This window comes from Plodia interpunctella, chromosome 8 (assembly GCF_027563975.2).
Source record: "Plodia interpunctella isolate USDA-ARS_2022_Savannah chromosome 8, ilPloInte3.2, whole genome shotgun sequence".
Lineage (NCBI taxonomy): Eukaryota > Metazoa > Arthropoda > Insecta > Lepidoptera > Pyralidae > Plodia > Plodia interpunctella.
The window spans coordinates 8,879,003-8,903,864 of NC_071301.1; the positions used below are offsets into that span (position 1 = coordinate 8,879,003).

General features: G+C 36.2%; 1 protein-coding gene across 1 annotated transcript; it reads left to right on the plus strand.

The window, feature by feature from the left end:
• Positions 1-24,728, plus strand: LOC128672122 (uncharacterized). The gene is made up of 4 exons (XM_053749050.2): positions 1-74; positions 11,379-11,409; positions 22,653-23,255; positions 24,229-24,728. Exons 2-4 carry the CDS (start codon positions 11,405-11,407, stop codon positions 24,347-24,349), a joined length of 729 nt encoding a protein of 242 aa, XP_053605025.1. The 5' UTR covers positions 1-74; positions 11,379-11,404; the 3' UTR covers positions 24,350-24,728.
• Positions 24,729-24,862: the final 134 nt, after the last annotated feature.

Here is a 24,862-nt window from a genome sequence, read left to right on the forward strand (position 1 = left end):
GGGAGATTGCGGAAATATCTGTAAAAAAAAGTCTAACAAATGCACACAAACTACTACTCACTGCACTTTTAAGGGTGAGTTGCACCATCAAATTTGACGTTGATTTTTACCGCTGACGTTTGGACAAAATGGCGTAGGTACATGCGCGTTTTTCGTTGTTGACGGTTAACGTAATAAGTGATAACTTGTCCCACGACTAAAGGAGACGGGGTTATTAGCACAGATTATACAATACTTCCAGTGGTATTACAATTTTGTTTTTGTCACCCTCATCCTAGAAAAATTAAACATTCGCTGTGATTCTACTACCGGCCTCCTGACTAACGACAATGGCCTTCTTGGCAATGCTCTCTTTCATCTGAGCGAATTCCCGATTTCTTCCTGAGCCGTTGAGCGTCGGAATCCAGGGTCCGCTCTCCTACTTTTCCGTCTCCACTACACACGGTCGTCGGCATCCCTGATTGTCAGACCATTGGCACGCAATCATCCTTGATGACATCAAGCCAGAATTTCTTTGCAATGCTATTTGTTAGTTATGCTAATTGCTATAATGCTAGACTAGACTGCGTCCCTTACAGAGGGGAATAGAGTAGTCCTATTCTAAGGCGGAAGCACACGCTATTGTTTCTTGTTACAGACTGATATAAAAATATTGCAGTTTTTTATGACGTAATCCGGCAGTTTCTTCATGCCGATGCAGTAACTCAACATTATCATCATTGTCTTCTTAGTCATCACCTCTGTTGAACTGAGAATTAGCTAGATACGTGTCACTGAGTTAAGTCTGTCCACTTGTGATCGAAAGGTCCAGGTTCGAATCCTACTCGTGCCACATGAGTTTGTGTACCAATCTGACTCGTATAGTAGTTTTCGTAGACTACCACTTGCTTTCGGTGAAGGAAAATGTCGTGAGGAATACTGCACACCGGTTGACAGTTTACGATCACTAAGTGTGTATGCGATTATTTGCCACTAGGCGACCCGGGGCGCATCTAGTACTCCATATATGTATATCCTGTGTCACATAACATTTCAATGAACTTGTAAATAAATAAAATAAAATATATATATATAAACAGTCAGACTGGAAATTTCTAGTAGAATGGTACCTAATTCACGTTCGTCCATTTTACTTTCCATATAATGTTATCTAAAAGAAATGTTTACACAGAACTTTATTAAATTTATCTCGACGATTAATCGTTGGAAATAAACACCTTTACACAGATAAAGCATTAAAACTGTCATGTGTATGTACTATATAACTTCCAAACTAATATTAAAATGCAATTTCTGTCTCTCTGTCTGTTTCACTGTCATGGCTAAACCGCGAAAACGAATATGCACGTAGTTATAAAACCCCATTCAAACATAACATAGGCTACTTTTTTTACGGTTCCGTACAATAAATCAAAAGGGGGAACCCTAATAGGATCACTCGCGCAATGAAAATCATATTGAAAAGACGACCAAAGGCGACTTAATTGACTATCACACAAAAACATTGGTCCTGGAATATAATAATCTGATACCTGGAAATTAATATCTGATGATAAGTGTGTACCCAACACAAAAATATACACATATCACAAAAATATAATTATGCTGTCAGAAGTAACTATTCTACGCTGATGAAGTCGCGAGTAAACATCTAGTATACGTATAATCAAGTTTCCGTGTTCATAATATTAGCGGAACAGGAGGCAATGGAAAATTTTCGACTCGACGAATCTATCAGTATTTTTATCTATTTTTTTTTTTGCCATATGATAACTTTGTTGTTTATATTTTGTGACTTTTAAACTGTTTCATCACATCCACAAAAAATAAGAGATAAAAGACTTCAATTTAGTTAAATGACTCGCACCTCCCTCGAAGTGTGGTTCCCGACCTAGAATAGGACCATAACCTCACGTAGATATAATCCTTTCTTCCTTCACATCAGTCAAGCGGCCGGTCGTGAAACCTTCTCAAAAGTTTTGAGGTTTAATTTCAAACAGACCCTGGGGTGTAAGGCGTCACAGCCAAAAATATATATGCTCGGAAGATAGAAAACAAAATGCAATTTCCGCGTGAAATTTCGGATTAGAAGGTTAAGTATGTTTTTCTAAATTTCACTCCAACCGTGTTCTACATTTCATTGAGTAGATGACATTTATTTGAATGTGTGTTTTTATTTATTATTGTTTCGTTATCTGTACCTTTGCGCATATCATAATAAAGTAATGTGGCTTGTTGCCTTTTAAGTCTAACCTTCGATAAGAGTCCTTTAACCTAGTGTTTTGATAGCCATGTGTTTGAAGCGTGCATTGATTCTTAGGATAATTTTATTAACATTATTTATTAGTATAAATTACCAGGTGGGTTTGGGATGCAAGGTGATCTTCACAGCCTATTAACGCCTGCAAAACCAGGTGTGATACACGCGTTTACATTTTCTTGGTTTCTTCCTCCGCCGGAGCCTAAGGTCCGCTTTTCTACATTTTCTCTTGCACTTTGGCATTCTTAGTTGTTAGACCATAGGGTGCATATTATCGTGCCACAGTACCCTGTAATTACATTACCTCTCTTGATCTTCAAACCAGCACACAACAATGTAAGCACTGCACTGCTGTTTGGAAGCTGAAATTGATGAGAGTGAGGTACCCATGCAGACGACCTTTGTACCCAGATCTGCCTCTAGTATATATTGGTGAGATATTATGTTACCTAAATACCCTACTTCTTTCCATGCTGGTCTGGGAACTAAGGAAAAAATGTATATATACAGCTTCACTGTCTCTCTAATCTTCACATGTTCCCGTCTGTGAAGCAGAGAAGCACGCGTAGCGTTAAAAGCGTATATATACAACTAGAAACCCGTCCCAGCTTCGCTCGGGTAAAACCATAATAAAACTTTCACCAAATCATATCGATCCTATCGATCGGTTTCGAACCATCAACACTAACAACGTGAATTCAATGGTGTTTAGCGCTGAGCTGTCTATTCATATCTTTAGTTGACAAAAATTTTAATGGGATTATTCGTAATTTCTTTTCACCCTCATTTAATTACCCTAAAGGTCATATTTTAAAAAATCCTGAAACACGGGTTTTATTATTTTTGTTGCATAGCATTTGGGCCAAATTTCAAGTATATCAGTAAAGAGTTTCGTTTCGTTTTCATACAAACTTTACCCCCAATTATTACCCCTTTAGGAGTCGAATTTTGAAAACTCCTTTCTTATCTGAGCACTACGCGTTTATAGCTTCTATGGTTTATAGGCTGGGCGTTGATTAGTAAAATACGCTTGCTCTCATATGTATATAGATTTTGAACCAGACAGCTGTCTGCCTGACGTCAACCTTTTTTAGTAATACTACTGTTGTCTATCAGCTACCAAGGCTATCTCTTAGTCGCCTAGTAAGACAAATCCACAAGAGGATATGCCACACAATTCCTTCATCTTGCAAATTGTTTTCAAAACAATCAAACTCTAGGCTATCGACCTGTTTCTACATTCCTACGTGAAATGTTATGAAAATCCGCATTTTTAATACACTATGATGATATAACAATACAAATAACAAAATATTGTGCAAATATATGTGGAGAAGATAAATGTGCAAAATTATATCTTAATAGTTAAACAAATAATAAGTATGATACGACGGATGTCACGTATTTTATAATGCTTTATCTTAATAGTATAACTTTATGGACCAACTGTATATATATATTGTTTTATTAACATTTATAATAAACTGACCAATCTTTCTTCTGATTCTGGAGGATATCAAAACTGTGAAGAATAGGCTATCTACAGAAAAATACTTCCTTACACACTTATTACAAAACAAAAGTCCTCTGCCGCGTCTGTCTGTCTGTTCACGAATAACTCATAAACGACTTCACGGATTTTTGAGCTGTTTTCGCCAATAAATAGTGTAATTCCTGAGGAAGGTCCAGGTGTATAATTTATTATGTTTTTACCCGAGCGAAGTCAGGACGGACCGCTAGGGTACATTAAAATATCTTCTTAGAATATATAAAGCAAAGTATCAACTTTTTTTTTTTCGAATGGAAACTAAAGACAGTTAACATAATTCTGTAAATAACTATTCTCTTTCTCACCATGTTACCGGTTGCATTCCGACCGCAATCGCCGACGCCCAGGGTTCGCTTAAAAATAAATCTTTTTGAACATTTATCTGATTTTATGACCGGCCGCCTGCCTGATGTCAACTCTCTTCGGGAATACTGATGTTGCTTTTCAGCTTGTCGCCACGCCTGTAAAAAACCTATATGTATTGCTTATTTAACATTATTAAGTAGCTTTATGTGAGAATGGCTTTAAATTCCAAGAATTATCATGTTTACACAATTGTGTTACTTAATCGTTTTACAGTTTGTTTGTTTAACTCAGATTTTCTAACACAGATTATAGCAATTAAAGCCATTTCATTGGCAGACGCGTTGTCTACAGTTATTTATGACTTCAATATAGAATTTAATCCGTAGTCGGTAAGAAGATGACAAAGACTATTTTTTGGTTTGTTCGCCGACTCTTTCGGGTGATTTAATTTATTTGACCATACAAAAGACATTTTTAGAAATTTGGCCAAAAACACGCAAGCCAGAGCATTTGAAAAGGAATAAAAATGTTTTATTCCTTTTCAAATGCACTGGCTCCTTTCCCCCTTCCCCTCACCCCCTCTCTTTGACCAATGAATACCATACATATGTCAAACGTGACCAAGAAAAATATTGTTTCTTTTTTAAATTTAAATATATTGTTTTTTTTATTAAAAATTTTAGCATTTTTTTTCTCCACAATGCATGCATACAGGGTACTGTGGCAAAAACCATACAGGGTACTGTGTTGCAGCGTCCAAAAGCTGTGTTGTCCACTTCCCATCAGGTTGGCCGTATGCCTGTTTGCCTGCTGACGTATTTTACACATAAGTGGTTCAGCACCAAACTATTTAGAATTGGATGTAGAGCGGTCCTATTGTAGGGCGGAACCACACACCACCAACAGATTGCCACACGTAGACGCTTAAGTCATTAAACTTCCTCATACAATCAGACCACAGCGACGCGTCGCCTGTCTAGTCCGCGAGGTCATTCCACAGACATAATATCAGTTATCTTGTGTGAACTACACAATTAATGCAACATTGTAATCATTACCTACACATATTTTTGTTAGTCATCGTCCTTATTATGATGAATGTACACAAATCTCACTTTGTGATTATGCCAGCTTCACACTGTCACCGAACTCGGACACATACCGACGCAAATGCGTGATCATTGCGTAGTTAGTATTAGTGTTTTTATTTATAGCAATGTATACCAAATCCGCCAAAGTTTAGCAAACTGTTTGGCAACAGTGTGGAGTTGGCATTAGACCAGTCTACAGAAACCACTCCCCAGGATTACCACTAGGCAACCCGTATTTAGCTTACTATTCTCTCTCATCCTCCTATGTTAGGTTAGGTCTGCTTAAAAAAAAAACATTGAAGATTTAGCTCCGATTTTATGAACTGCTTCCCTGGCGTCAAACCTCTATTAGATCTCTGCTTGTTTAATCATATGCTCCTTTAATCTCCGCATGTTCCCGGCAGCGTTAGCTGGCTATGATGCTGTATGGCCTGGGTCAGTGTGAAACAAACTAAAAATGTAGATTTGTATTCGTATGTGATTTTACAACCAGCCGCCTTCTTGCGAAACGTCGACTAAGCATTTTTTTGTATAAAAAAACTATATACCATATGGATATACAAATATGAATATGATTAGAAGTACTTGCAAGCATTTAGTTATGTACCTAATGAGGTATCAGTTTACTAAATACAGCAATGGAAATTTTCATGAGTGGGACAGGGAATCTACACGCGACATAATGTACCATGCAGTTTATGAATGATATTTAATATATCACCCAGTAGCCAAATTAATGAGGTTAAAGATAGATAACTCTCATTTATTCCAGTACTCGTAGAAGATTTGCTGATACAGTTTGTTTTAGAAGCTTTACCATCCTTGGTTTTGTAAACGTTGGCGTTTTGTAACATATTTTGATCCTTTTATGAAATAGATCATGTTGATTAAGAATTTCGTAAAATTTCAGATTTCTAAGAACATTAGGCTTTGTTTTGATGATTCATAAATTTTAATGTTAATGTTAGGTTAATGTAAAGTGACGAAATCGTACCTTCGCAAGCCCTATTTATTTAGCATCATTCTGTACATGCTATTAAATAATGTATAACTAAAATAACTAACTAAATAATAAACTCCGTGGCCTAATGGTCATCATGCCGGAATGCTACACTGGAGGTCCCGGGTTGGATCCCCAGCAATGTCAAAATGGAAAATGGAAAATATTTTTCAGATTGACCTGGGTCAATCTGAAAAATATCATTTTCCATTGGATGATTCCTCTTGGATTCCTCTTGGATGTTTATCTGTCCTAATTATTTATAAAAAACACACATGTATATGTTATAGAATATAATATCGTCGAGTTAGTATCCTACAACTCACTGCGGCATAACATGCAAAGGATAATTCTCTTCTCTCTCTCTCTCTCTCTCTCTCTCTCATTGTGTTTTTGCAAATAAAATATATTTTTATCTTTTATCATCTTTGTGTGTCCTACGTTACATCCGGAGCGGTGACGCCATCACCATAAAAAGCATAATTTCTATCCTTTCCATAATTTTGTCCGTAGTCACGTCACTTTTGTATATACTTATACTTACCAATTCTCGCTATTATTGGAACTGTTTATTCCGTATATTTAGCATAATACTTCTTTGTTTATTACTAAGTAGAACTAGACTAGTTCGTTCGCGGCTTCGTATAATAAAATGTTATCCATATGGATAAACCTTGCATAATACATTGTAGCAATACTCTCTTATCCATCCACACTAATATTTACGAAAGTCTGTCTCAAGTCTTTCTGTCGTGTCACACTTTCACCGCTAAACCACTGGCACAATTTTGATCATATTTCATATGCATTTATTTAAAGTCTCGAATTCAAACGCAGGCAACGTTTTTCTAATTTCTACCCCCAGAGACTAAATATGTGCTTCAATGAAATTTTTTGTAAAACATATGTATATATAAGTAAGTAACATATTTGTTTGTTACCTATACATATATTATCTATTCAATCAATGTTCTTGAAATTTGGCATACAGAGTAACAGAAAAGGACAATTTCATCCTGGAAAAATACTGCTGTGGGAAATTCACAAGTGCTTGTAGCTAAATGTAATAAACAAATTTCTTTTGTTTAGGAATACCCATTTTGGCATAAATTCAATGTCCAAATTAAATGACTTGGGGGGAATTGCACTGTCAAATTTGACGTTGATTCTAACCGGCTCGCCGCCGCTGACGTTTAGACGAAATGGCGTACTTTACGTTTTTCTGCGCACGTTAATGTCGAAATTTGAATGTGCTACCCACTCTTACAATCCGTAACAGTCTGTTAAGCTCGATAAGTGATTCCTTTAGTGAATCTATTTTTAGTTTTAAAAAGATCTTAAATTATACTTACTCAAATGCATAATGCCACCCCCAGCTGGTATTAATACTTACTGGTATGGTACTACTTAATGAAGTATTGATACTACTACTAATAACCTCATTGCATAGTATGTTAGAGGTTAGATAGTTCGTTCATGAGATTAAGAGCTGAGATTATGTAACTTACATATATTTAACTATAACAAGGACGATGTGTACCGATCTGAGTAAACATGGCGTCGTATGAAATTTGACATATAAAAATATTTATTACTTTGTAATGTACAAATAAGATATAAAGTACCTAAAGATAAGGTGTGTATACAATAATAAAGGAAAGTATTTTTTGGGTTGATTATTATTTAATAACACTACATTAGATAGTATAAAATAAAGTCGCTTCCCGCTGTCTGTCTAAACCCATGTATGCATAGACAAATATAGACATGTATGTTTAAAATTACGCAATGATTTTAATGCGAGCTTTTTTAATAGATAGAGTGATTCCTGAGGAAGGTTTTGCTGTATGTTTTACTATGGTTTTACCCGAGTGAAGTCCGACCGCTAGTTATAATATAATTAATTGTTGGCCAATATTTTGTATTCCCAAATATAATATTTTAATATTAATGTATACCTACTTAAGCGTGTATATATCGTATCTGCCTTTATTCTGAGTTTCGGAATCCCTATTTTCCTACCAATTGGGTATTATTTCGCCATAAGGGTTAAAGAAGATAATACTTATCCTAAGATGAATGAAACAGCTTGACTTATAGCGATCAACAAATAGGTAGGCGTAAACGATACACAAAGTCTATTTTCTATTGTGAAATAAGGCCGACGACCAAGAAATTTTACCTGAAAACCATTACTTTTAGTATTTGTATCTATTTATTTCGAATAGAAGCCAAAGAAAGAAAATAACTTCTAAAGTACAGAGAATATAGACAAGTGAGACGTCATGCGAATCCGCTGACCAATACTTAAACTGGTATTAAGTAATTGTACCTATTTGTTAAACTACCCATAATAAAATCCGGGTATTTTTTATTAAAACGATAACAAAGGTATCTTATAATTAAACATAAAATTTCCACATCAAATATTTACATACGTACACAACACCGACGGATGCCAATAAAGTCGTATCTCTCAGCACGCGCTTGCAAAGTGCAAAGTTTACACACAATAACACATACAAACATAGCTAACGTCATACAATCGCGTGTGATCCTTTATCATACATTTACGTCGCACGTGGCTCTGGCTATATAAATCAACAATCAACCGGCTTCGACTCATTCAAACAACTGTGTGACTGTGCGAACATATTTCAAATCGGAGTTTTGCGCTCGGCAGTCTAGTTCGATTTTGTTTATCTTTTTTTTTTATTAAAAAAAAAAAACTAAAATGGACAAGAGACAACTCATTGGTTCAGCCACCCGCTACCTCGCTGGCAGAAATGCAGTTCAAACTGTTTACTGGAGGAAGCCAGCCGAAGAAGGCAAGGGCCTTTGGAAGACCTCAAGAATTACCTTTTTTGGAAAGAATGAGGGTTCCAACAAAGTAGACCCAGCAGACATGTTCGCGGCGGTGCGGGAGCGGTACCTGTGAACAAAACAGAAGAAAATCATTCGGAGTCTGTGATATCATAACTTAGTTTATAATTTGAACTATTTAATTGTGGCTGTGATCGTGTTGTGTGGCAGTCGCTGTAGACGAGGAGTATTTATATTATTATTAAGGTTTCACATGATACAGTAAACGGATATTTATCAAATACAAACTATTTTCATTATTCTGCCAATTTATTCATATTCATATACATTCATTTGCCGACTAAGTGTATGTACTCAAAACAAAATTAAATACAACGACCCATTTATTTTAATAAAAATATTTATTTTACAAATTAATCACACGGTAATTAAATATTTTTGGAGATTATATTATAAAGTTCACATAACCGAAACATAAATGTATATGCCCTAAATAGAAGTATTTCAAACTTTTTTCCAGCCACATAACTAGAGTATCTCACATTTTCTCTATATTAGTGGATTTTACCATTAGAATTTTACCACTTATTACTTCAATAACTTCTTTTCTTCTTCTTCTTACAATAAAAAGTAAAATATTAGAAAATTCACAAAGCTTGAAAACAGAAGTCAATCTTTTTTTTAATACTACCAAACAGACAAACAGGCATGCGGCTAACCCAAATAATATTGAATGAATACTTTATGTGGGTGGATAAAATTAATACTTAGGTATTTTATTAACATTGGTGCACTGTATATATCTAATATGGTTAGCATCTTAAGTCTTTATTAGGTGGAGCTTATGGTAAGTGGTCAATACAGCCTATCAAATCGACGGCTGCAACACTAGTGTTGCATCCCTGGGGATGTCACACGCCAACTTTGTGGCCTAGGATCCTCTGCTACAATTGACAGTACACTATAATTTACATTACACTGCCTCTCTCGCCCTTCGAATAGGAACACAATGTAAGCACTGCGCTAGGAATAGATAACAATGAGGTGCAGATGGAGGATGCAGATGACCTTTGTAACAAGTTCTACCTCTGGTAAAACTGACTCTTAAAATTAAATACCTACATTTATTGCACAGGTTGTCGCAAATCAAAATTTTCTTTTACATTTTTTTTATGTTGTCTTTAGTGATCTAAATCGTTGTCAAACACGAACCACTAGGTCCATCAATTCAAGTTTATTTTTGTTTACAAAAACAAAAATAAACTTGAAAATAAATACATATTTCGAGTAAAAGAAAGTACCTAGGTAGGTACTAATTACTCTTAGTCAACACATCATCTCTGTCCTCCATATTCGCGTGTTCACTAGTTAATCCGGGGCTGTGACACCATGAATCCCGAAGCTCTTCACGGATTCGGTAGACAGAGAAAATTTCTGGTGTAAGTATTGAATATATAAAAATAGGCTTAGATTTCTCGGCTTTTATTGTGCTTTTGTTAAATATCAATCTGACAACCTCATTAGACTTTCTAAACCAATATGTTTCGTATGCAACACTTTCGCGTACAGTCACGTCCAATGATGTATACAACTGTATTCGATTTTCTTTGTCGTATTGAAATAAGAACTAATGTAGTGGAACATACAATGTTTGCAGTAGAGACGGTTTTGGTCATTTTAATATATTAATGTGATCTGACCGTGCTTTTCCTTATTACGTGTCCGCGTTTCGCTGCTCATAATATTTTTACCTTTTTTTATCTCTTGTGTTATGACAATAAAATGGTCACATTGCTATGTAGGTACTTTATTGAGGAGATCTATGGCGCAGTGGTTAGCGCGCACGGCTTGTGATAGTGTCGATTAAGTCACTCTCACAATGATCCGTCATTAGGCGTGTGACCAAAACTTTTGTTTGTTTGTTTCTTTGTAAACTCTTTATTGCACGAAGAAAACACATACAAAGAAAGCAGGGAAATAAAGAAAGAACGCGTACAAAGGCGGACTTATCCCAGAAAGGGATTTCTTCAAGTCAACCAAGTATTTGAAAGTACTAATATACTTTTATTGTAATATCTTGAGCTCTTCTCTGCTTCAGAAGGCATATGAAGCCATAGTATGCGCAACTACTTCGCTTGCGCTTTGGATATGTCGGTAGACTTAGATTTAAGTAAATTTTGAAATTTTTCCCGGTTTCTTCCTCAGCCTTTGAGCGTCGGAGCCCCGGAGGAGCTCCGCTTATGAATGCAACAGATCTTGAAATTTGTGTCAAAAATTAAATTTAAGTAAATACTAAATTTGTATCAAAAAAAACATTTAAGTAATTAAGTTATTATTAATTGTTTCTAGATCCGAGGATCACTTACAGGGGGCCGATGACGTGAGTATATTTACAAGCAGACCATTATTTCGCTACGTTGATAAACTCATGCGCAGGTCATCAGTTGAATAGGTACTAAATATAGGACGATAATTAAAATGCTTGCTGCACACTATCGCGAACTGCCGATATTGGCGGATTCGGCATACATTGCCAGTTTCACATACAAACTACGCAATGTTCATGCATTCACGTCGGCATCTGTCCGAGTTCGGCGATAGTGTATAGCCGGCATAATGCTGCGCCTACACTTACGTATTGTCGCGTAACGCGTCTGGCCAAGACTTCGGGCTACGCAGAATATTAGCTGTCTCTTTCGCTTGCTGTGAAAACGAGAGAGTAAGCAACAGATCTAAATGAGCTACATGAAACTTATCCTGATAGACAACACCACACATTTAAAACAATAAATCTAGTTTTATTTACCTATTTATTAGGAACTTTAGTACTATTTGCCGGCCTCATTGTAACTATACTTTTTCTCCGTGCTTAAAATACTTAAAGGCACTTACTTAAAATAATAAAAATATATAAATTGCACAAAATGTCTAGGAAGCTTTAATGCATCATAAATCAAATCATCTTTATTGAGGGTCACAGGTAAAAACATAGGTAGATCTTACAATATAGTTAGTACAGCCAAGGCCCGCCCAAAGGGACATACAATAATTTTATATAACAATCGGAAATAAGTATGACGAATTAATCGGTACAGGTACAATGCACAGAAGCGAAGATTACACAAGACTTCCAGCAATAGAAGTAATCCTTCAATTTAACCGGTATGTTTATCGGTCAAATACAGTAGATAATTATATTCGCAAGATTGTATTTTAATTTTCGCTAATAAATAAAAGAAATTCAATTTTCTTAAAGGTTAAGTTTATACGAGTAAGTAAGTACATTTATGAATAAATTTTTAATTTTTTGTACTTATTTATATAACACAAAACCTTATTTTTCATGATACACTTTTTAATTATTTTATTTATTAGAAGCAATTACTTAGCGCGCGTCAATGAATGGGCCAAGAAATCGGCCATTTTCACCTAGTATACGTATGGCGCTAGGGTTCGAAAATGACGAATTAGGCAAAATCCTACTAATATTACCTATAAATGCGAAAGTTTGTGAGTATATGTATTGTTACTCTTTCACGCAAAATCTACTGGACCGATTTTTATGAAAATTGGTACACTTTTTATCCCGAAATTCCCACGGGAGCGAATCACCGGGGCACAGCTTCTATACATCTAATCTATCTTCTATACATATAATGAAACAGTAAAAATATTTTGTCTGTTCATATAGTATTTTTGACTAAAATAATAGAACGCAAAAACATTTTTATTTATTTTTTTGTCTGTATGTATGATCACTCTTATCTCCGAAAGTACTGGACGGATTCGAATGAATCTTTGTTCTTAATAAGCCTGGGCAACATATTGGGTAATTTGGGTATAAAATATTTTGAAAACTGGAACACCAAATGGAGAACCAAGAATATTTTTTACTTCTTACCAAAAATAGTTCGGCCACGCGAACGAAGTCTCGGGCATCAGTTAATCGCTAATATATAAGTCTGTGGACAAAATGGTGAGTGGTACTGTATACCCCTAATTATAATATTACCGACAAATCCGATTATTGCTATTACCGATAGCGACCAAAAACCAAAATTCAATTTTGGAATTTCATAAAGCGGTAACGGCTTAGTTAGCATTCGACTAAATGATTTCCGATGGTACTTTCGTTTTATCGGAAATGCAAGTAATTTTACTAATATAGCAATGCTAAATAATGTGTTTGTTTTAAAGACTACTTAATCACCAACATTTCCATCGGAAATCGTTTTGAAATAAGTACTAAACCCGTTACCGTGTTATGATATACCAAATCTGTACAAAATAAAAAAAATGTAATCGATTGAGAGATTTTTTTTATACTTTCCAACATTTGATGAAAATCTTTTCACGGTTGTTTTATGCATTCAGTAAATATGAGTAGTTACTGCTATTTACTAGATCCTACACACAAAGTTATTCTTAGGTAATTAGGTTTTTTTTTTCTTTAATTTATTTATTTTAATTGGTGCTTTAGTATTTTTAGTAAGTTTTTTTTTATTTTTGTCTGTGTGTTCGTTCGCACATCATGCAAAAACTACTAGATGGAATTTGATGTGGTTTTCACAGTTGTATAACAGATGGTCTTACTTAAAATCTGGTGTAGGTTTCATCGCGATTTCATAACCCAAGATATTGACATAAATAATTTACGAGCGAATGCACATAATAAACGCGGACGAAGCCGCGAGCAAAAGCTAGTATCACAATAAATTCTCCACTAGTGTTGAGAAAATAAAGAATTTCATTTCGTCACTTTGACAAATTGCTTACCTGTTCGAAAAAGGCAAAGTTTTTCGTATGGTTTCTGTTTGTATTCTAAACATTTTGCTATGTATTTCAAACAGATATGCGGCGTGCAGCGCTGTTTTGTTTGCACTTTTCGTGCAAAAACTCCGAAAATATTCAAAATTATGAATTTATCAGATATTGAAACCTGTAACCTTTTAAAATTTGATTTACCAATCTTAACATAATAATTTCTTTACATTAAACTACAACTAAAAGAAAAAATACATAACTAAATCAAATTAAAAATAACAAGTATTTAAGAAATCCTGTAGTCAGGACATTAATTCAGTGTCCGTGTGTCTTGCGTGAACCAGAATATCAACGTTATCGCCCCGCATCGTGGCTAGAGTTGCCAGATGGACGGAGGAAATCCGGGATTGTTCCGGAATTTTGCGTGTTGTCCCGTGTCCAGTAATTTCAATTTTTTAATACTAGCTTTTGTGAAAAATAGTTTTGTTTTAATAGCCATTAAGTCAATCCATATGCATTTAAGTAGTTTAAAATTTAAAAGTAAACAAGTCGACATAACATTCGGACAAGTCAGCCCTTTTTGATTGTTGCGCCCGTACCTATATATAAGTGTCCACTAATTGTTTCACTGTATCAGACCTACATTTGATTTGACGTCTTTGGAGAAAAGGCCGCGGTGAAGTTTGTTGCGCCGCTTCTTCTCCACCTGCGTTAGAAGTTGGCAGTAGTAAGTCTACTGTCGTAGGTAATAAATGAAGTATATCCTATATTGAATAAAGAATTTTGAATTTGAATTTGAATTTGAATTTGTAAGAAAACGTGTTTTATATTTCATGGTAGCCCATGTTTCACAGTAACATAATTACGTACAAATAAAGATTTTAATTGAACTTAAAAATATTTTATTTTAAAGAACTTAAAATATTATTTTTAAGTTCAATTAAACTTAAAAATATTTTATTTTTAAGTTCAATTAAACTTAAAAATATTTTATTTTTAACTTCAATTCCCTTTAGGTATATTTAAATTCAATATTTGTGTTTGCTCGTTTCACAGCAGGTTTTTTTTGGTAAAAAAAAATCATATTTCCCTACCAGCGACGATTTGGCGGCATTCCAAATGTGGCCTGAATTTCGACAAACTTTTGCCGACCGTTGTGAAATAACATAACATTTTTTTTTGTTCAGGTGTTTCCATTTTCATAGCACGTGACTAAAATTCTACTAAATATGTGATTTCAAAAATTAAAATTCTATTTTAAAGAATACATTCAAATTTGTATCTATTATTGTTATAAAATATCGTAAAATTAAATAAAACGGCGGGCAATAGATTTTTCTAATTTATTGGTTTTCAAATATTTATATATATATGCGAACAAAATAATATAAGGCAATATTATTATAATTTCAATTTTTTTTTTATCATCTCCGACTATCATAGTCTTGAGTATGTATGTATGTATACTTAGTAAAGACCACATAATTTCGAGACTATTACAATAATCATCAAGCGCGTATGATATTTTTTTTTACATATACTCGTAAACATATTTTTAAATCTATGACAATACCTGAAAAGACCTCTCTTCAGATAGGTATGTCTTAAGGTCGTGGTCATTACGTGGAATGAAATACACACAACGACTTTCTCTTGACATACACTTATTTACTACTTAGTTAATAAAAAATAAAACTTTTTTCATTACAAACTGTTATCAACAGTACAGGAGGCAAATTGAAAAACTTGCTAAAACACAGCACGTTTACACGCTGAGTTATTTCCAAAATAACACCTAGTTCAGTGTCAAAGTGAAAATGAACAAATTGTTGTATTATTCGAAAAGTTTGCGAGAGCCTAACTTTTTTTATACAAGTTGGGAGATGTGAAAAAAGATCTCGCCCACAGGGCATTTCGCAGTAAATATCTAGATATTTGACGACCTCGGTGGCGCAGTGGTCAAGTTCTTGCCACTGAACCGAGAGGTCCCGGGTTCGATCCCCGGTCGGGTCATGATGGAAAATGATCTTTTTCTGATTGGCCCGGGTCTTGGATGTTTATCTATATAAGTATTTGTTATAAAATATAGTATCGTTGAGTTAGTATCCCATAACACAAGTCTCGAACTTACTTTGGGGCTAGCTCAATCTGTATGATTAGTCCTAATATATTTATTTATTTATTTATTTATATTTTCGTTATCGACAATGAAATAGCGCCTGTAATATATCTCATAGCAACGACTCAATCAATCAGTGTGACTTGTTCTCTACTTACTTATTTTTTCAGAACGGGATATGTAAGAACACACATTTATTTATAGACAGACATTATTTGTGTTTAGGTTTGAAGTAGTGGTGGTGTAATGGTTAAGACGCCCGCCTGTGGATCGAAAGGTCTCAAGTTCGTATCCTACTCGTGATTTTGCATACCAATCTGACTCATATATATTCTCTACATATAGACTCGATGCGAGGTCGTGGTGGCGGGCGGTCGTGTCGTCAGTTAAATAAAAGTGCATAAATGTATCTTCGCATTGACGTGTGGTCCTAGTGAAAAGACAATGGCGAACTTAATTGTGAACGAGTTTTTGACGTTTGTCCAAAACAAAATAAAATATATTGACGAACTGAGTATAGTGCAGATTTGTGCATCTCATTACTCTGATGAAGAGATAGAAGAAGGAAAAATCATATTGTTTAGAGAATGTGGAGACGGAACCAGGAGTATACAAAGAAAAGGAGAAGACAAGAGAAAGAAGAATATAAAAGACGATATTAAAATCCTAAAAGAAGTAGATCCAAAAAGCCAGCCACAATTCGTGGCTCAAGATTTGAACCGTTTGCCGCCAGTAACTTTCGACCATGTGGACGTCACCCGCCTTCTAAAAGACATGTCCTTTATGAAAAGCCATATGGTAGATTTTGAGTCAAAAGTTACGTCAGAATTATCTATACTACATTCGGCCGTCCAACAACGTCACGAAGCAGTTAGTGTCGATAATGACGACCTCGGTGGCGCAGCGGTAAAGTTCTTGCCACTGAACCGAGAGGTCCCGGGTTCGATCCCCGGTCGGGTCATGATGGAAAATGATCTTTTTCTGATTGGCCCGGGTCTTGGATGTCGATTTATATATGTATCTATTTATAAAATATAGTATCGTTGAGTTAGTATCCCATAACACAAGTCTCGAACTTACTTTGGGGCTAGCTCAATTTGTGTGATTTGTCCTAATATATTTATTATTATTATAAATTATTATTAAATGCATCAACAACACCAAAGAGACCCAAAAAGTTAGTTCCGCCAAAATCGCCTATGATTAGACCATCACAAACGCAAACGCAGACGCAAACGCAGGCACCTATTGTAGTCGCGGACTCGGCGCATACCCCGACCTACCGGGACATAATCTCAGGTAAACAACGACCGCTCCTTACGAAAACCGACCGTGCGCGCAATACGATATTGACACCTGTGTAAGTGAATCTTCAATGCTACCTTCTAACACTGGCAATTGTGACGAGGATGATTCATTTACTACTGTTCGAAATAAAAAACGTAAATCTAAAATTACTAATATGCGCGGGACTCTGAGCACAGGTTGCAAAATAAAAGTAGCCGAATCTCAATGCTTCATATATGTCTCGCGGACAACAAGGGATGTAAAGGAAGCTACTATTTTGAAACATATCAAAGACATGGGAGAGGAATGTCTCAGTGTTGAGATGTTAAAACAAAACCACGAGACTGCGTTTAATTCCTTCCGCATAAAGATACCGTGTAGCAAGTTGTCCACCTTCTTGAATGCTGCTTTCTGGCCCGCTGGCTTGGTATACAGACGGTACCGTGAACGACTGACTCGCCCCGCACACAATAATAAATAATATGGATAAAGTGGTGAATGACATAATAACTATGGGCACATTCAATTGTAAGTCCATTAAGCGTTTGACGGAACAAATACGAGATATGTGTAAGCACATGGATATTTTAGTATTTCAAGAAACATGGTTATTTCCACACGATTTGGGATATGTAAATGTCATTGACGATAATTTTGGATGTTTCGCGAAATCTGCCATTGATACCTCGGTTGGAATGATAAAAGGCCGACCATACGGTGGCTTAGCTATAATGTGGCGTAAGTCTATTTTTCCCAAGGTGTCAATAATTGACTGTGCGAGTGATAGATTAGCAGCCATACGTATTGACTTAGACGGAAGGTCTGTCTTAATTATTAATGCTTATTTACCCTATGACGATAAAAGTGACGAGTCGCTGATCAATTTCACAAGCTGTTTAGGCGATATTGGTGCAATAATAAATGATATGGATATCGAAGCAGTGTACGTGCTGGGCGATTACAACGCACATCCGGGGACAAGATTCGGGACCGAGTTGCTATCTTTCTGTACGGAACACGCATTCATATGTATCGATCGAATTTTGTTGCCTGATGATACCTACACACATATAAACGATGGAAATGGTACAAGACGCTGGTTGGACCACTGCCTTGTGTCGGAGGCGGCGCGAGATTCTGTGATCTCAGCCACTGTGGACCTGGATGTGTTCTGGTCAGATCACTACCCTTTAGTGTTGAAGTGCAAAATAAGTGCTTTAAGCAAAAAAGTGTCAGTGAATAGTGACGATTTAAAGCTACGGAATGTGCTGTGGGGTAAAATAAACGTAGATGAAATTCAGAAATATTCGTTGCAATGTACAAATAATTTATTAGCCCTAAAACTTTCTAGTCAATGTGCTAAATGTGATATTTTACGTTTTTATATTTGTATAGAACATTGTAGTTTATTAGACGAATTTTACAATAAATTTGTTTTAACTTTACAATCAGCTGCAAAATCTAGTGTCTGTCGTGTTGCACGGAAACGACCAAAACAGGTAACTGGCTGGAACCACCACGTTAGTGACAGTCACCAGGAGGCCAGAAAACACTACATTAACTGGCTATATAATGGTAAACCTCAGGAAGGGCAAATATATGTAAAGATGGTTGAAACTCGGAAAATATTTAAAAATAGGTTGAAGTGGTGTATTCAAAATGAAGAACAGATACGAATGGACATTCTGGCGGCCCAACAAGCAAGTAAAAATTTTGCAAGTTTTTGGAAAGCTACGAAAGAATTAAACTATAAAAATAATTTAGCTGCCAGTGTTGAAGGGATACATGATCCCATACAGATAGCTGAACGATTCGCTGCAAATTTCAAATTTAAACCATTGCCTGTGACCGGCGTGAGCGGTGAGCCCACGCTAAGTTTTCAACTTAGTGACAGCGAGGTTTATTTGGTTTCGCCAGATGACATTAAGAAAATAGTAAAGGCCATGAAACGAGGCAAGGCGGTTGGATTTGACGGGCTAAGTGTAGAGCATGTTGCTTACGCCGGTGATAATATTTTCAGTATATTAGCGGATTTTTTTAACTTTTGTATTAATTCTGCATACCTACCTTCAAGCTTGATGAGAACTGTGGTGGTTCCAGTGCCAAAAAATAGGACAGCCGATTTGTCCATTATCAAAAGTTATAGACCAATTTCTTTGGGAACGATTGTCGGTAAAATACTGGAAAATGTTCTGTCTTCCTCACTGAGGCAAGGTATAGATATTGACGATGCGCAGTTTGGGTTCCGACCAGGGCTCTCAACGGATGCAGCGATCTTTAGCTTAAAAAGTACAATTAGTTACTACACTAAAAGAGAAACTTCGGTATACGCATGTTTCTTGGATCTCAATAGTGCTTTTGACCTGGTGAACTATGATTTACTATGGCAAAAACTTGGCGAGACTAATGTACCAAAAGTAATTGTTAATCTGTTGAGATACTGGTATGAGAACCAAACTAATTACGTGAAATGGGGTGACAGCGCCTCTAATGATTATAGGTTAGAGTGCGGTGTTCGTCAGGGAGGGCTGACCTCACCGGACCTCTTCAGTCTGTACGTGAATCGCTTGATTGAGGAGCTGAGGAGCAGCAAAATCGGTTGTCATATTGGCTCTTTATGTGTAAACAATATCAGTTACGCTGATGACATGGTGCTTCTCAGCCCCTCCATCAGTGGTCTAAGAATGCTATTGGAGATTTGTGAGCATTATGCTTTGAGACATGGTCTCAAGTATAACGTGGCAAAAACCCAATTCATGGTTTTCGCAGAAGGAAGAGGTCCGGAAAGGGTACCGCCAGTGTTTCTGAATGGCGCCTCATTGGAGAGAGTAGGGCAGTTCAGATACTTGGGTCATATGGTGTCGGAGGATCTCCGTGATGACTCCGACGTGGAGCGCGAGTGCAGGGCTCTGGCTGTGCGGTGCAACAAGATCGCGCGCCGATTCGCGCGCTGTTCTAATCCGGTCAAGTTGACCTTGTTTAGAGCATATTGCCAATGCTTCTATACAAGTCAGCTGTGGGTCAACTGCACAAAGTGAACGCGTAGTGCCATCAGGGTGCAGTATAATAACGCATACCGCATCCTGATGGGGCTGTCTCGCTGCTGCAGCGCGTCAGGCATGTTCGCCGCGGCCGGGGTTCCTGACTATTTCGCGATAATTAGATCGCGAGTCGCAGCGTTTTGGACACGTATACGAAACTCAAACAACGAGATACTCCGAACCATATCTGAGTGTCTGAGCAGCCCTATCTTAAGATATTGGCTTTCCGTGCATCGCGACAGTAATAGTAAATAATATTAATTTATTAGGTACTGTTTCTATTTTTTTTTTATTATTATTATTATTTTTTTTTTAGTCTATAGTTTGATATGGGTCATGTATTTTACAAGTGCCTGCAATAAATGATTTATTATTATTATTATTATATATAGTAGTTTTCATAGACCACCACTTGAGTCCGGTGAAGGAAAACATCGCGAGGAAACCTGCACACTAGTGGACAGTTTATATACTTTGTTCATTAGTGTGTATGCGACTACCTGCCACTAGATGGCGGTAAGTAGTCGTAAAAGTCATGTCAGATGCCTTTAGGCGGCTTGAATAAAATCTGACACCAGTGTTAGCAATAACACACTCTATATGATTATGAAGATGATGATTTATTGAGTTCAATTGTTCAAACTAGTGAGAAGCTCGGTAGGTATGTACCTCGGAATAAAGAAAAAAAGTTTTCGTGTTGCATACTTTTGGTCTACATTTGGGCTTTTACATACAACAATTACATACAAACAAAACATACCTAATAGACCAGTGTATACATTTCGACATGAAATAATTTTAGTAAAACCTAAATTTCAAGCTGAAACAGCTTGGCTGCTTGGGCTGCAAATAGCTTGCTTTAAAGATGCTATAAAATGCAGCCGGCCATTTAGCGGATTATGCAGCGCTCCAGATAGACATTTTGCGTCCACATGACCGCTAACTTTACAGAATACATTAACTTGGCACCAAGGAGACATGCTTCTTTATTTAGTTGGAGGCTTGTAGCTCCATATTATAAGTAAAACTGAATTTACATTTGATATTAGTACCTATATACCTACACGCAAGTTGGACGAACACATTGCTTAGTTTTGATTTCCGTACCACCTATAAACAGTCCTTCCGTTAATGACATGATTTTTTTACCATTTTCAACCTCCCCGTGATGAGATTTAAGACTAAAAAATCACGTGTATAACTACAAAATATAATCTTACTTAGTTTTTTTTTTTTATATCATATTTATAACTTATGAACTTTTGGGCCGTTGGTAAACCAGTCTGGGTGCCATTGATATCAATTTTAAGGCATAATATGTCAGAAATCTGTGCCAAAACCCTTCCGTCTTCAACTCTTGAAAAGTAGCAAGGCTGCCGTAGGCGCCGTAGCTCTACATAATAAACCTATCTAAAGTTTATTTGGTCATTTGTACAAAGTCACAAGCCGTTCAGAAATTACGATAAAATTATAGTAATCTAATTCTTCCCTTGTGGCGTATAATTAATATCTTTCTATAGATGTCGTACGAGGCGACTAAATATTATATAATTAGGCAGCTGAGCGGCAACAATAGCATTACGTGCGTTTACTCCACTTTTTCTTATACGTAGTCTATTCTATTCCTCATGGCTAAGGATCGTGCATGGATTTAGTAAGTTCTTCGTACAACCGGAGTACGTACTAATTCCATGGGATCGTGGCCATTATGTGGTATGGTACACACAAGACATTACAGTCAAAGACAATTTGTAAAAATAACATTCTCTTTGTCATACTTATGTCCAAGACGTGACATAATTCACAATTCTTTCCTGCAGATCTAAATTACAAGTGTCCCTAATGGTAAAGTTCTGAAAAATGTATGCAATAACCAATGAATAAAATTGTTAATACGTCGAATGGAAAGCAGCCGTGTTCGTGTCCAGACCACAAAAAATGCTCCGCGTGTTATGAGAAGAAACTAAAGTAATTCTTTCTTCGTTTATTTATTTTCTTCCAAAACAAACCGATGTATTTTTACAATGTCCCCAAATATAAAAGGTAAAACATCCCAATGATCAACCAACCACTAGGTAATTAGATTAGCTAACTAATATTAAAGAAAGTATCATACAGACCCAGACCAGTCATCGGAGCTCGAACCCGGGACATCAAGAGAGGCACAGAGGCCAACAGTCCCAATACGAACCTATCATTCGAAGTTTTACGTACGATTAAATTTGTATTACAATAATTCTTTAGGATATTTGTATTTTTAATCTGTATTAAAAAATCACTTACCAATCAGCTTAGCAATAATACATTTTTTAGAATTGGCAACGCGCACATGACTAAAACTTCCCAGCGGCTGAGGTGCCCTCTTTCCATTTGCGATATAAAAGGAAAGATATACAGACTTCCTTGTTTCAGACCTCGAATAAGTGTTATACAACCACGAACGACATCTAACCCTATCAAAGTCGTAGGTTTCAACAAAGGAAATACTAAAACAAAGGAAAGTTTGAGAAGCTTAAAAAGTACATGGTTCAATGATCGTAGGGAATCTAGGGAACTAAAGTTACAAGAGGAAAGAGAACTAGAGCGATTAGCTTACAAAAAACAATTAGAGGAACTAAAGAAGGCACAGAAAAGGTACGAGAGAGAAATAGCTGAAGAACAGAAAAGAAAGGAAGAAGAACAGAAGAGAAAGGAAGAAGAACAGAAAATAAAAGAGTGGGAACAGAGAAGACTTACTTTAGAAACGTTAGAACGTGCAAAATCTGAACGACTTGAGAGATTAAGGCAGGAAAGGGAAAAAGAAGTATTAGAACATTTGAAAGCACAAGAAAAATATTTATTGAAATCTTACACAGACCAATTGCGAGTCGAGGCAGACAACACTTACTATAACAATAATGATGACATTGAACAAAACCTAGTCAAAGGCAAGAAGGTCAAAGTAAAGAAGGTTAAAGAAAAAAGAGAGAAAAAAGCAAAGAAAACGGGCCGAGAAAAAACCGTCTATGTTAATAAGTGAGTGTTTTTCAAATGTTAGAAAATGTTTTTACAACTTTTGGTCTCAGAACAGTCGGTTTGCAATTTTCCTTGTAAAAACCCAGATGTTTTGAGAGCTTTCTATTTTGATGTGCCTAGCTCTCTCTATTTTGATGTCCTTAATATTAGGCTTTTATTGTTTACAGTAGTGCAGTTTTAGTAGTAGCCCCACCAAACCAATCGGCAGGGTCTCGCATCCAACATGAAACTAATAAGAATTCATTATCATATCAATTAAACAGTAAAATCACCGTGTAACACAATTCGCATATACAGGTTGACTTTTTATACATTGGCTATATTTTGTCTACATGCTCAGTCCATGATTCTGAACAGCTTAGTATGGGAATACCTAACTCTCCTAAACTAAAATCGCGACAAAAAATCTGCTATTCTATACAAAATTAAATACCTACGTTGTGGAAATAGTATGGATCAGCTGATTTCCATCGACTGAGCTAAAATAATGAGACTGACTGAGATAAAATAATGCCAATGTATAAGAAATCACCTGTAGTAACACATTATAATCAAGTCTGGCTTGATTTCGTCAAGACTTACTTATATGCGGTCAATGTGTGATAATGACATCTAAGTATACCAAAATACGTGTGGAGGAGAAAAAGTAGCAATGCGGACAGCCACGTGGCCCACGTACCCACGTGGTGGGTGGTTACCGCAGCCTATGGACATTTGTAAAACCAGGCGTGGCCAAGGGTCTTTTGGCACAATGCCATGTAATTACACTGCCTCTCTCGCCCTTCAAAACTGAACAACAATGCGACAACGCCAGGACTTCTATGTGTCGGCGAAATATATGAGATTATATGTACACCCATACGGAAGACTTTCAATCTTTAACTTCACGACTTTATGAAAAGGATTTTGTACAAATACTATTTTCCTTTACTGGCAAAATTATTAGATACTCAATATATCTTCCCCCTTTCAGCTATCAACGCGAATCTTGGAAAGACCGCTTCGCCCACTGGTTCTACCGGGTTTGCTGTCAGTTCTACTGTTATTTGACGTGCGTTCTTACCGTGATATTTGTTATTATTTACGTAATTTAGTTCTTGTGAACTACCTTTAAATGTGCTATTAAATACGGTTTAGTCGACGTATGTCAGAAACAAAATAATGACAGAAAATAATTATTAGTTGTAAACAGGAATTCAAATTAGATGTGTATTTACTCATAGTATATTTACATTTTTTTAGTCTGACATTTTGATATACGGTCATTTTACAAATATATGGCCTATCAGCGAAATATAAAATGTCTGTCAATCACTAGTCTGCGTTTCTGACATGCACTGACTAAACCAGATATGTATTTGTTTTATTTTTACTTTTAACCCTGTACTTACTGACCTTTAGAAATGCTGAAACTGTAAAATAAAATTCATGTATTTAAATAAATATCCCGGCTTGGCTCGGGTAAAACCATTACTGTACGCCTACTAAACCTTCCTCAGGATTCACACTATACATACCAAATTTCATCAAAATCGATCCTGCGGTTTAGCCGTGAAAGCGGAACAGCTGGTATGCAAGTTTGCTAGCGTGCGTAGTGCGACTTTGCT